This window comes from Aythya fuligula, chromosome 9 (assembly GCF_009819795.1).
Source record: "Aythya fuligula isolate bAytFul2 chromosome 9, bAytFul2.pri, whole genome shotgun sequence".
Taxonomy (NCBI): domain Eukaryota; kingdom Metazoa; phylum Chordata; class Aves; order Anseriformes; family Anatidae; genus Aythya; species Aythya fuligula.
This window is the reverse complement of record NC_045567.1, coordinates 14,351,569-14,365,633: the sequence shown is the minus strand read 5'-3', so window position 1 is coordinate 14,365,633 and position 14,065 is coordinate 14,351,569. Positions and strand designations below refer to the sequence as shown.

The 14,065-nt window shown below is 46.0% G+C and overlaps 1 protein-coding gene across 1 annotated transcript in view; it reads right to left on the bottom strand.

Annotated features, from left to right (window-relative positions):
* Positions 1 to 7,914, bottom strand: part of MB21D2 (Mab-21 domain containing 2) — a 56,128-nt gene extending 48,214 nt beyond the window's left edge. The window contains exon 1 of the mRNA XM_032193356.1: positions 7,704 to 7,914. Within this exon, the coding sequence (XP_032049247.1) occupies positions 7,704 to 7,914 (211 nt within the window). The remainder of the gene's footprint in view (positions 1 to 7,703) is intronic.
* Between the last annotated feature and the right edge of the window lie 6,151 nt (positions 7,915 to 14,065).

The window sequence follows — 14,065 nt, the reverse complement described above, 5'->3', positions numbered from 1 at the left end:
TTGTAATCTTTAAACTAATTTCTCACAGCTTTGGGATCCCTTCAGTATAAAATGAGATTACTTGCTACAGCTGCCTAACCCAGTCAGGTTGTAATGTTTCTCCCAGAAGCTGAGCTGTACTTGATCTCAAAGCCACCACTAGATCAACACTCAATGGCAGAGCAACTATCTGTTGTCGCTATTGGAAGACTCCCTGAAGCTCTCAAAAGCAGGCTTCATTTCCAGCTGTAGTCTCAGAGGGCTGCACAGTTGAAGTGCTCTAAGATGAAGAACAGCAACACCACAGCGTTCCCTGCCTTTCACCAGCTGCTGAAGCACAGAGATGGGGAAGCCTTGCAGTAGCACTGAGGTCCCACATTATTAGCCTCAGAAAGTTGCTGTGTGAACTGGGGGACAGCCAAAGATGGAACACAGGTCTAGGGTGTCCAGACTCAGTGTTCAAGAGTGATTTTCTTTGGATGAAGTGGATTCCATCCACCTCCTGTTCTACGAAATGAAACCACCCAGGGCTGTGCAAACTTCTGCCCAGAGCCCTACCCATGAGTGGGTGTGAGTAGCTGCCACTGCTGTTTCAAAGGCAAGGATGTTAGGAACCTTAAAGGAATGAACTCCCCCCATTCAGTGCTGTGCAAATTGTACTTTTTACAACAGCATGCTCACAACAAGATGCATTAACCACCTTCTAATTAAATACTTTCAATTAGATTAAAATTACACTGTCTGACAGATTAAATATAATGCATTAACAGGATTGTAATAACTTCCTTAGCATCAAGTGTTTATTAAAAGCTCAAAAGTCAAATATGCTGGGGGGGAGGGAACTAATCTTCCTAAAACTGAATACTACAGCAGATGTTAATTCCAGAAAGTCACTGAAACAGTGCTTTGAAAGAACTAAAGGAAGTCTATCTGATGAGGGTTTACATGATTCAGGAACCTGCCAGGTTGGCTGAAGTACTACTAATCCACTCGGTCCAGGACAATTCCTATTTGCAATAAAAGGGAATACAGCAGAATGGTAGAAATGAAAGCAGACAGCAGAGTTCTCCGCAATAAAAAGAAAGGAAAATCCATAGCAGCATCTGTCAATTGGAACGTCAGCTGCTGCTGAAAGATTTATTCTGAATGCCTCGTAATCTGCCTTCCAGTTGCATTAACAAAAGAAAGAAGCCAAATCCCATATTTTTCATAGTTAGACAGGAAGACAGGATTGTGCTAACAGAAGTCATAAAACTTCGCCAGATATAAAATCCATAGGTAGGATGGGGAACCTCTGAAGTATAGCTGCAGCTTCCAATACAGTTTCACTTCAGTCTGATGAACTCACACCACATTACTAGTGATCTGAACAAGACTTGGGCAAAGAACTTGAGATATTTATCTAAAGGTCATTTTTCAGCTCTCTCACCCTTGCTCCCATGCATGAACACTTCTCTTTTCTCAGTAAGGGAAGTTCTGCAAGCGCAGCATCCAAAGCAGCCTTCTGCTTTATGTCCTGTGGTAGGTTGTCTGCATTTGCTAAGAAAACCAGGGGAGATACCCTTTCCTTAACCGCAGCTCCATCTACTCTAGTGCTTGTGTCATGCCCTACAGACAGGCAAATTAGAGAAACTCTGCATGTAATACATGTATGATATCCTGCGATGAATGGACTGCTGGTCTCAGGAAGTTTTAACTCCTCTTTCAGAGACTATCTCACCGAGATATTAATGGACAGAATTGATGGTTTTACTTTTGATTATGGAACTTAACCCAGCCCAGCTCTCATCTGCTAAGGGAAAACCCAGCTCAGGAGGAATGTCACCCTGCATAATGCATTCAATTCTTAAAGCTCACTTTTCATAGCAAATAAGCTACAGCTCTTACTTTCCAAGTTAGCACCTACATAGTCCAACAATCAGGTTCATACGCTAGCATCACCTAGACATAAGAAATGGATTCAGTGGCAGACCATTTTTCTCAGACTCCAAGAGAACTGATAGGTCCATGCCAGGACCTCTACTTGCAGCTGCCACCACAGGGTCTCACAAAAACGTGCCTGGAGCTCCACTGTCACCTCAGTCACCGTTCAGAGCACTGTGCTGAGGTAACCCCGCCAACTGAAGCCCCTTTGATTGGAAGTGAAGCTAATCTCTTGATTTGAACCACATTTCTTTCTAGACCGTTCCCATCTAACTTACTTTGCAGAGCACGGACATCGAGGGTCCATGTGGACAGAGAAAAGAGAACAGGGATGGGTTTTGGAGATGTGCCTGGGAAAATTGTCTTTGCAGCAAAAGGATTGGGACCTGCACAGGGGCAAGACTGTATAGGACAAGGCCTGAGAAAAGATGCAAAAGTTTTGTCTGTGCAAGACACTGTTAAAGTCAGCAGTAACGTGGCTTTTGACAAATCAAAATGAATAAAGACAATCCGCACTATCCAAAAAACTTACACGGTTTAGGGGCTCCCTTTGAGAAGACCGGGCAGGATGACCACATAGCCTCCTTCAGGCTGGATTCTGCCTGCAAGCTGTTCTACCTCTCTGACTACACATCGGTCTTATAAATCACCAAAGCTACAGAAAAACATGCCCTCCAGCCTTCCTGAGCAGTGCTGTACGTGCCTTTATTTAGCTTCACCTACAATCAGCTGCCGAAAAGAAAGTTGAACAACTGGTTTCTGACTTGAGCTGCTCCAAATGTTCCTGCATTCGTGCAAAGTCATGTAGAAGAAAAAAGGAAAAGTCAAAAACCCAACAACTCGTGTATCCTGGTTACCATCCTCCACTATAATTATAAAATTGCCCTTAAAACATAATTACATAATTGGGCTTGGCAAGTATTCACCCAAATCTTTTACAAATATTTCCCCAGACTGAAGGAACAGGCGGTGGGCAGCCTGACAAGCCTGCCATGCGAATTTGTGCCCTTAGGACATGTTCCTAGCTATTACACTAAATACTTTGCATCACAGCCTAATGTTTCAAAACAGTAGTTGAGCAAGTGAAGTACCAGCGGCTTAAAATAAATTGAGAGAAAACGTTCAAGCTATTTTCACTGCACATGGGGAGGGACCCCTTTGAACAAAGAGATGGAGGAGGCTAGCAGTCCTTTTTAGCTGGTGACAGAGACAGAATCCCCAGGGGAGGTAAAATTGGTTGGCTTCTGATAGCTGCAGCCAACTGGAAGCTTTCGATGCCTTGCTACGGTTATACTGACAGCGTAGCACCCTGCCCCTTAAAAAACAAAAAATAATAAAGAAAACATGACCTCATATGCAAGCAGAGAAACCTGTGGTCTGCAGGGAGTGGGGACCCACCAGAAGCCAGAAATGAAATCTGCAGTACAGTAAGGCTGGTTTTAGCAGCTGTGCATTATGCATTCAGCAGCACAGGGAATGCCAGCAGGGAGCCTTTATTAACATAGGCCTCCGAGTATACAGTGTGCTCCTGTCATGATTGGCCTCTCTTGAGGAAAGGTGCACATATACAAAAGACTTAACCCCACAGAGATCACACCAATCCTGTTGCTATTTCATCAGCTCGACGCCACAACAGAAACCAGAGAATTTCTGTGATTTATCGTAGACGAACAGGCAACAGTTCCAACAATGCCTGAAATCTAGACTATAATGGAAGGTTTCATCAGCAAGTTATACCAGGTAGGGAACAGGAAAAAACGCCACACAAACCTACAGAGTTACACTACCAAAGCTGTCCTAATATACAGACCTCCACTGCAAGGGGGGCCATGAAATGCCTCTCTTGTAGGTGATGCTAATAAAAACAAGCTGTTGTCAGGACACCTGTGTCCTTAGCACAGCAATCTGCACCTCCACCACATGTTTTAGAGGCCCCTCGGTCCAAGAAGCAGCTGGTAGCCCTGCTGCAGACGCAGGGGCCAGCAGGGTAGCTCGCTCCATGTGGGAAGCGGGTACTAGCAGCAGAAGGCTTTTGCTGGCACCAGCTCTGCCTCTGCCACAACTTGCCTCCATCTCAAACACTTGCTGGCACACCCAGCTCAGCACTAGGAAAACACCCTAGAAAAGAGGAATCATCAAACCTCAGTGCCAGGAAACGCTCCCAGCATAGGCTCCCCACCTCTCCCGTATCAGGTGCTGATACAAGCTCTCTCGAGGTCTTGTCAGCAGCTCGGAGTGGCAGCTGGCTGCCAGTCCCCAGTGTGCAGCCTGTCGGCAGCACAGGGTCAGCACTGGGATGTGCAGCTCCCGTCCTGTCCCACACAAGTGAGGTGCAGCCACCGGAGCACCAAAAGATACACTAGGGGCCTTCAAAAGGAAAGGCCGCTCTGGCACCAGTTGGAACCAGTCCTTTCCCTAACTAGGGGGGAGAGCACAAGGAGAGCAAAGGGAAGGGCTTAAAATGCCCTGAGCATCCCCATTCTGACTCTACAGAGCAGAAAAGGTCTCATGATAGGGAAGAGAAACAAAATACCAGCCTGAAGAGCTCAAGAACTGCTCTAGACAACCCAATGCTAGTGTGTGCCTAGAGTGGAGGAATGGTCTGTATCTGTTCATAACTCCTTGCTCTATTATTTTTTTCTCTTCTTGTTAAGAAGTAAAACGTGAGAGTCAGTATCCCTAAGAGCATGAGCTGCTGTGAGACAGCAACAGCACTGGAAATTTCAAGAGGCCGTTTAATATGCAATGTTCTAGTTCCCAGGAGCATAATATATGTTTTCTCTCTCTCTTTTTTTTTTTTTTTTTTTTTTTTTTAAGCCTAGCACATCTGTGCTTTACAACACTTTTTTATTTAGTGCTGAACAGAAAGAGACAGGTAGTCTTTATTAAATAAGTTTCCAGGAAGTACTTGTACTGCAGGAACAATACTCTCAAGGTCAGGTACCCCTAAAAGATTTTGCAATATTAATGCAGTGCTCTCATCACAATTGCAGCAAGTGCTTTAAAAATCAAAATAGCATCATCTGTAACATTATCACTCAATAAAAATAACCCTTTATCACTCCTTAAGCACAAAAAACCACCAGAGTCACGGACAGAATAAGTAATCGCTTCTTTTTGCGACTGGCAGACAGAGACTTGGTCTCCCAGTCAATCCCAGCCAGCCCATCATCTACAACACAAGACTCTTTCCTCCACTCCTTTTCTTGATTAATGCAGCCTCCCCTCCCTTGAGGCTCAGTTATACCTGTGTTGGAGACAAGTAATTATCAGGCACAGCTCAGCATGAGTATGGGAGGTTACCCAGCACAGGCACCAAAAGCCACCTGTTGTTTCAAGGCAGGGTGCTGGCAGGACCCTATGGTTGGTCCTGGTGATTAAGTATGGGATGCCCATGAATTGTCTACATGCAGAAAATAATTCCCCCAACCAATAGCCAGGTCATTTACAGCCCTATTCTAATGCTTGGGGCACAACATTTTGGATAAAGGCATGACAAGCAGCACCTCTCCCTATACCATAGCACAGCTCTTGAGATCTCCCATAGTTCAGTCACAAATAGCAGTGCAAGACAGCACACAGAAGAAAATGAGTTAATATAAACAGAAAGCAAAGATCTGAGCGAGAGGGCAAGCCACACGGAGCACAAACATCTGAGAATCTGTGCAAAGTCTGCTCGCCTATCAGTCATCCATGAATTACGGACCAATGTAATTAAATCAGAAAAGCTACGTTTAATTTTCCTATCATCACCCGATGAGATAAGAGCAGTACGTATGGGCGGGATCAGGCACAGGGGAAAGAGCTATTTATTAATAAGTTAAATCATTTTAGATTTAAGAGACTGTCTGGCTAAGAAAGGTCTGATCTACAAATGTAACTTCTGGGTCTAAGGCAGACGACTCAGATACCCTGTCTCTATTTCTGTCCTGGGCTTGGTCCTGAGGTCTTGTCTTTTTACAGAAACAAGTCTCATTGCTAACTGTGAGATGTAACTTCGATAGAAATATAGCTTTTGTTTAAACCCATTTTTAGTCTATACAGTGAAAATTGAAGAATGCTTATCTCCCACCAGTTACATTAACAGACAGCCACGTTAATCTATGCTATTTCTAAACAACCCAAGGCTGTTTTCATTAACAGCAAGCCCTTAGGGTGCACCCGCAGAAATACAAGGTACACCACAACCTATTCTTTCTTCTATTGCCTATTCCTGCCAGTGAGACAGGAAAAAATGCCGTGATCCCTGTCCCCTGCAAAGGAAAGCAATGCTTTAACACAAGCTTTCTCTACCTAGCAGCCACACACAGAGAACTGCTGTTCTCACTGTTTTTTGTCCTCTCTGCTTCATCTCGTCAAGCCCTGCTTCCTCAGCCAGTTATTTAAAGCCCATATTGAAAAATGTATCACATCATAATAGTGGATGACTTCCATGGGATCAGGTTTTCAATAACAAAAATCCTACAGACTTTGTTGCAACCAGGGCTTCACCATGTAACTTTTTTTTTTTTTAAACAGGAAGGGAAAAACATTTATAACAGCAACTATAAATACACATGCTACTGAATTTCAACTTGTTGTCCTTGTTCTCAAGCTAAATTTAGTCTGTTATATCCTGTCCAGCCCTTGGTGAAAAAGCAATACACAAAATAGTCTGTGCAAATCCCAAAGCAGATGATTATACTTATCCGGGTACTCTATAAGATACCCAGCTGAACAGGTAAACGGTCATTCGGTGAGCGTAGGTATGTTTATGGCTACAGAGAAAGTGGTCTATTTCTGGGGTAGGATACCCCGCAATACAGAAAACAATTATGATCACAATGGGATAGCTCTGTGCTGCTGAATGAGAAAAGTGATGGAGGTTATTCACTGTGCACACACAGACCACACATTTGGCTTGTGCCACATATGCTTCAAGGGTCTACGTGCACCTCCGAGCCACAAAGAACCCTTCCCTGGCCACACCTGCTGATTACACCTGTTCTTTACACACAGAAATGGCTGGGATATCAACTTAAATCCAGAAGACTGATTTAAACTCTACCCTGCAAGTAAAGAGCATCCTTTTGTATCTCGAGGGCTCTCATTCCTATGAGTTATCTCTTAGTCAAAATAAGGTAAATATTTATTGGGAAATCAACGCCTATAGAACCGGAGTTGTTTGTCATTCTAATGCTAATCTTAATAAACCTTAGTCATGCCAGAGCCCAGGTGATTTCTGCAGGGGCCAACGCGTCTCACCCCGGTTTCAGGATCCCTGCCCGCAACTCAAAGTTTCGCGCAGAGGAGGACTCCCCCGCCACAATCTGACTTGCTCCACTCGCAGCAAGTTTTGCAACCCAGGCAAGAACCGCAGCTCAGAGGATGCTCCTGCTCGAGCATCAGCCGGTCTAATAACCAAAATGCGTGGAAAAAAATAATAAATAAAATAAAAAGAAAAATCTGTGTTTCCTACAGCTTGGATAGCTGGGGGGGGGGAAACAATACAGGCTCGGGCTCGCCTCGCCTGCAGCCCTGCTGGCTCGGCGTGCTCCTCCAGCACCGGCCAGCTCTGCCACCCTGCTTTTCCTCTCTGCTTGTACACACACAGCACCGCCGAAGGGGAGGTGGAAGGGCCAGGAAAAAACAGTTTGCTGGCGGTGAGAGCGGCCCCGCGGCCGGAGAGCCCGCAGCAGGGGAAGGCTCTGCCGGTGCTGCACGGCCGGGAGCCCTGCCCCGAGGTCCCCGAGGTCCCCAAGGTCCCCGAGGTCCCCGAGGTCCCCGAGCGGCACCGCCGCCGCCCCCGGTCCCTGCCCTACCCAGCATGGAGAAGATGAAGTCCTTCGCCGTGTGGATCTCCAGGGCTCTCTGGTCGTCGTACTCCCTCTGGTCGTGCTTGGTGAATTCCTGGATGAGTTTATTCAATTCCTCCACCCTGGCTCCCGATCGGAAATCCAGCTCCGGGAAGGGAGGCTTGCTGGTAGTGCCGGCGGACCCTGCCTTGCTGGCGAGAGGCGCCGCCATCTTCATGCAAAAAAAAAAAAAAAAAAAAGGAAAGAAAGGGAAGGGGGGGGGAGGGGGAGACGAAAAAAAAAAAAAAAAAAACCACACACACACGCACACGGGAGGGGTTTGCAATGGTGCAATGGAAGAAGGCGGGCGGGCAGCCCGGGCGCGGGGGCTGCGTGCGCGGGGAGGTGCGGAGGGGGGCCGGGCACGGCGCTCAACAAGCGGCCGCGCTGCCCCCGCCCGCCCGCGGCCCCGCCGAGCCGCCCGCTGCCGGGCTGGGGGCCGGGCTGAGCCGTGCCGGGCTGGGCTGAGCCGTGCCGAGCTGGGCTGAGCTGTTCCGAGCCGTGCCGAGCCGGGCTGAGCCGTGCCGGAGCGGCGCGGGGGCCGCCCGCTGCCGAGGGGCGTTGGGTTTTGGGGGGGGGGGGAGGGTGGTGCGGAGGCTGGGGTCGGAGCTCCGGCTCCGAATGAGATGCCTTTCTTTATGTTATTTATTTATTTGTTTTAATTTAAATTGTATTGTAAACTTCAGTAAAAGCCTTGTCCTGCAAGTGGGTTAATAATCGGCTTGGAACTCTGCTCTTCCCACATGTTCCCAGAGGCATTCTGTGTTTATTCCTTTCTGGCTCCATAAGGCATCCCGTAGGTTTTGTGTGTATATATACACGCACATGCATACATGAAGTCATTTTATTGTATCTTTGTGAAGCAAAGACCAAGACAAAGTATCCTCACTGCTGCACCAACACCCTGAGCTCCACAGACAAAGGGTAGGGGGAAGTGGGTTGTCAGAAGACTTGAAAGTCCAGCAGCTTGTGCCAAGGATCCAAACCTCCGATCTCCATCCATTCCCGCATTGTCAAGGCAGCATGCTTTCCTTTAGTACATGTTTTAATGCCTACTGACTTTTCAAACTGAAGTGGTTTTCTCCCCTTAGCCTGATATTCTGAGCCTGGTCCCATCATGGAGCATATATAGCATGAGCTACCTGGCTGCATCTGTCCATTTTCCTGCCCAGGGAGCACACAAGTACGTTGTTAGCTTCTGTGGGGCACTTCAGTGCTATGGCACTGATGCAAACTGCATCAAAAAGTATTATCCCCTGAAGCTTGGCAGAAAATAAAGCTTTCGTCTCAGTCCCAGACAAAGGTAAAATCTCTACCAAATTTTGGAGTGATGCATTCAGAGAAAAACCAGGAAGGTGGAACTAAGCGTTCACAGGCTGGTTTCCCTGATGCATGGTAAATGCAGACACTAGTGTTTAGACCTGTGCTCAGGGATGTGGCCTGGTTTCACAGGACCACTAACTTTGGTCAGAAATGGGAGCTCGGCACCCCTGGCAGTGGGACCTTATCTGAAACAAGAAATCTACAAGGGTAGATTTGGCCCCTTGTGGCAGAAACCACAGCCTATTCAAAGGAGAACAGACACCGCCTGTGGCTTTGTTCTGTATTGCCTTACACAGATTCTGAGGGCACTGATATCTCATTATCTACAAAATGATGTCCCAAAGGCAAAGGTAGTAGTGCCTGTGTGTGCATCCACATGCCCTCTGCTGGGTGCACAGGCCTTACTGTGCACAGACGCCACGCTCGGCCAGCTCTGACACACATGGACTTCATTCTCTGTCTGAGCCTTTGGCGACCAGCTGCACTGTCACATGGATCAGTTTGACTTAGCCCTGTTTGACTTTGACCAAACACCTTTCTTTCCTCTCCCTCCCCAGCAAAGCCTACAAATAAAAACCACTTACTGCTGGCGTTAACACACTGTGGGACCTGAATTGCAGAGGAGCAATTAGAGGTGTTCTGTGGTGGTGGCCTCCCAGAGTGGTGCCGCTAACCTGGTGCAGCCCGTGACCTCCCATGCTACCCTACTGAAGTCTGTCTGAGCGCTTAGGACCTCTTGCTTCCTGCCCCTCAGGTTTTAAGAGTCCTGTTGCTATTTCTCTGCAGTGTTTTTGTCTGGGGTGTCAATCTCATGCAGGCAGACAGCTCCCTCTTGTGATAACACTGCTCCCCATCATCAGCATCCACAGAAGTCACATTAACTCCTGAACCCCAAACCATGCCAAGACCTTCTGTTTTGCTCTATCAATCTTTGAACATCTCTAGGTCTCATACACCTGCTATAACCACTCCTAGTTGTGTGGGGACCTTGTTCCACTTCTGTGTAGTGCAAACTGCCAGCTGCTATGATGCACACGTCGCTGGCACCACTTGTCAAAGTAGCAGGACCTTTAGATAGGAGCTACGCGTTTCATCCCCAACTCTCCTGCCTCATCCCTTTATGTCTGATGTTCTCCACAGGCTTCATGGACTTTGGGGCTTTCTCCTCTACCTGTATCTTGGTTGCTGCATTATATCTCAGTACTGGAACTTCCAGTAGTTTCTTCATTAGTGTTTTGTCTTGTCTCAGATCCTGTTTTTCAGTGGGTTTCCAAATGGCCGGACTGACTCTCCACCCACATCAGTGTCAGACATACTTCCATTCTCTTTTTTTCCCTCTGTTCAAAATGTTTAAAGCCCATTCTGTAAGTTTTACAGCTAGCTTTGACTGCCTGAATTCCCTAAATGCCTATGGGAAACAGAAAGTGCTTCAGAGACAACAAATGCCAGAAGCAATGGAGATCTCAGTTTCACCGTCTTTTTTAATGGTACCCCTGCCTGAAGTTACAGTCATTTTCATATTTCCAGAAGGTTTCCATTAGACAAAGTTGTCAACTGCTCCATGTTTCTTGCTCATCTGGAATTTGTTTTGTTTCTGGTACCATGCATTATTCAGACATTTCTCAGACTCAAAGCATGTGTTCATTTAGTGTCTGAGCTCAAACCAACACTGCTCACCAAGAGCATTGAGCAGTCAGTTTGCATTTTCTTCAGGAGTCTGACAGGTACTGAACCTCTCTGTCCCCACCCCAGTGCTATCAGAAATTCACCTTCAAGAAAAGCATTGTACTTGCAAAACAAGGAGCCTCCTTACTGTCTTTGGAAATCTCTGAATGGGCTTGGGTCCCTCAGTGGCAAGTGGGATCTGCTGCACTGTCACATGCTTGTTAATACCCTTGAAACTGCATCACTTTGCAATTTTCCCTCATCACATCAGTGCAATTTAAGATCTCTGAATAAATACACAGTTAATTCAAATCTTACGTAAATCAAGCACTGGGGATTATTTGAGCAAATAAATGAGAATGAGATTGCAAGTACGGTTGGCCAGGGGTTTTTCTACCAAATCTTTTTTCTTTCTGAAACAGAACTTTTTGTGGAAACACTGCAGCATCCCCATAGCTCTTTCTGTGGGCATTATCTGGGGCCTAGGAAGAACCTATGGCCTCTCAATAGTGTGTCCAAGACTTACCAGTGAGGATACTCACCTATTTAGGATAGGGATTGAACACCCTGACTACTAAGCTGTTCCTTGCCTGCACTGGAAACTGTGCCCTCCCTCTCACATGTACCCCTCCTTTCTCCTAGGTTTTCTCTTTCCTTCAGTGTCTTCCTCTTTTGCTCCTGCAAAACAGATTTCCCCATCTTTTTCTCCAGCAGAACAGATACCCTTTTTTCTGCTCAGTGCCACTTCCAGCACTTAGCAACAGAATAGGCCACAGAGAAATGAATCGAAAGAGAAGAAATAACTGTTCTCACTTCTGTTGCATGACCTGAGACCTTGAAATGCTTTTCACACTTGAATAGGCTTTCTCAAAAAACTGCTGGATAGCAAGTGAGTATTAATACCACCATCCTAAGACTGAGGAAACAGGTCTGCAGTAGCTATGAAGAGCAACTGGCCCAAGATACCCAGGGAGAAAGAGCAGACAGCCAGGGCCTGACCCTTGGTGCATCTCACTGAGGTGCTGAAAACTGGTAGAGGAAATTAATTGGAGCAAGACACAGAAATAGCATGGAGCCTCAGATAAATCATCTTAGGCTATTTCACTGCAATTGAAATCATGGTATGACACAGAATGAGCTAGTTTCATCCCTCACTTCATAGGAACTGTACACAGATTTTCTGAGGCTGCAAGTCTACTTGAGGATCATCTTTCCTTTCTGTCCTTAGCACTGAAACAGCTGTAGCTCAAAGCCTCATGTGGCAAGGGGCTTCACCGGGAACAAAATTACTGACTGGAAATGCTCTATTTTTCCTGCCTGGTGGCTGCAATTGGTGCCTCATGTTGTTGTGATACATCCTAAGCTGTTCAAGGGCCCTTTTTTCCTTGTGTTGCAGAAACCTGGTCCTGGCCTGTAGAAGAGGCTGTCTGCACAGATTAGAAGAGTGACACAGAGCAGGGAAGTGAGCCGTGCACAGGCAGGGAGATGCTCAGTGGCAGCCTGGATCCTGCTGTGCCATCCCCCTCCCTCTCCACTGGCTCTGCTCCTCCAACAGATAGCTGAGCCCAGTATGAATTTTCCCTAATTTCCCAGCACATTCCCACACTCCTCTTTTTTCCTCCCTGCTCACTTCTGCGTGGCCTTAATTCCCAGACCTGTGACAGTCCCAGGAGTAGGGAGCCAGAGCAGCTGAAACCAAAGCTGGTTTCAGGTTTATTGGGAGCTCACTTCCATTATCCTGCCCTGGTAATACCTCGTGTACATCTGCCACTTTCCTGATCTTTAGATCTTTCCCTCCACTAGCAGCCCCTAGGTTGTCTCTGGAGTGGGGCCTTTCAGGGTTACCAGGCAGGACCTCATCAAAGCATTCCCTGTGCTTCTCTACATCAGGACTTACTTCCTCATTCTGGTGTCAGAACACTCTAAAAATGTCTTCAAAATGGAAGACACAGCTAGCAGGCTTTAGGCTCCCCAAGGCTGGGATCAAAAAAGACCATGTTTAGTGCAGACTCAGGGCAAAAAGAGATTTTCAGATGAAGTCTGGCAAGACTTGAGGGAACTGTACTGAACATAAATTCATGCAGCCCCACCAGAGCACACTCAGACTTGGGAGATCTGGATCATTCAAGTAAATGGGCTTCCACCATGTACCCTCAGGGCTCCTCTCCATCTTTTCCAATTTACAGAGGAAAGTCGGTGTCATTTTGGCCCGTGGGCCCCATTCATTTTACCACCTGGAACTGTCTCCTTGTGGCGACATGTGTGGTACCAGCTGTGAAAGTTTGCCAGCCAAAGCAGCATGGATTCTGCTCAGCTCTGTCCCTCTCCAAACACCTGGTGCCCAAGATATTTCCCAGAGACCGTGAGATGCTTCCCCTGCCCTTGTTCTCTCTCCAGACACCAGAGACTACTTCTCAGTGTCTGTAAGTAAAAATCTGGGTGATTGCAGGTACAATTGCTGTATGCAGAGGATCGTAATAGATCAATAGCATCCAGCACGTACCGCGGTCTTGAGACTGTTTTAAAAAGGGATGTGTCGCCTCCTTGACAGACTTAAACTTTTCCTCCAGAATAAAAAAAAAAAAAAAAAGTCCCTTCCATGAAGAGTTGTGATGTACATCCTGTCAGCAGAACACAGCATCGAGCCATCCACATGGCACTGGAGCTGTGCTCATTAAAACATTTTGAAACAATAGCATTGCATCTGTCATAGCCAACCTCAAAGTATCCATACTCAGGATACTTATAGCATTTTCTAAAAGAATAGCAGATGCTTAAAGCAAGAAATCTATCATTGCAGCTCATATATCTACCAAGGCTTTTAAAAGAAGCAGGGTTCTGAGAAGCAGACTCCTGATTCTCAACTATATTCAGACACTAAATATTTAAAGACCTCAGACAAATCATTTACTGTTCTTAGTGCCCTTTAAATATATATATTATAATATATATAATTATATATATGTTATATATAATACATATATTATATAATATATATAATTATATATATGTGTTATATATATTATGATATATGTATATATATATTGGTCATCTGTTTATCTCGTTGTTTAACTTAACTTGATTATACTATGGCACCTTTGAAGTTGATATGATAAACTTAATTGACTCTAAGTGGGTTGGCTCAGGGCCTCTGTAAGCAATGTTTGGAAATATTTCTGCTGCTCATTTCCATGGTTTATGTCAATTTTCTGTCATTAGTTTTATTTATAAATTGGGATTATCTCAAATAGTAAAATTTGGATTCAGATCTGAGCAGTGTTGGGAGCTGCAGTGCTGCACTGGAGCTAAAGCTCTGGTACAGGGATATGTCCAGAGCATGA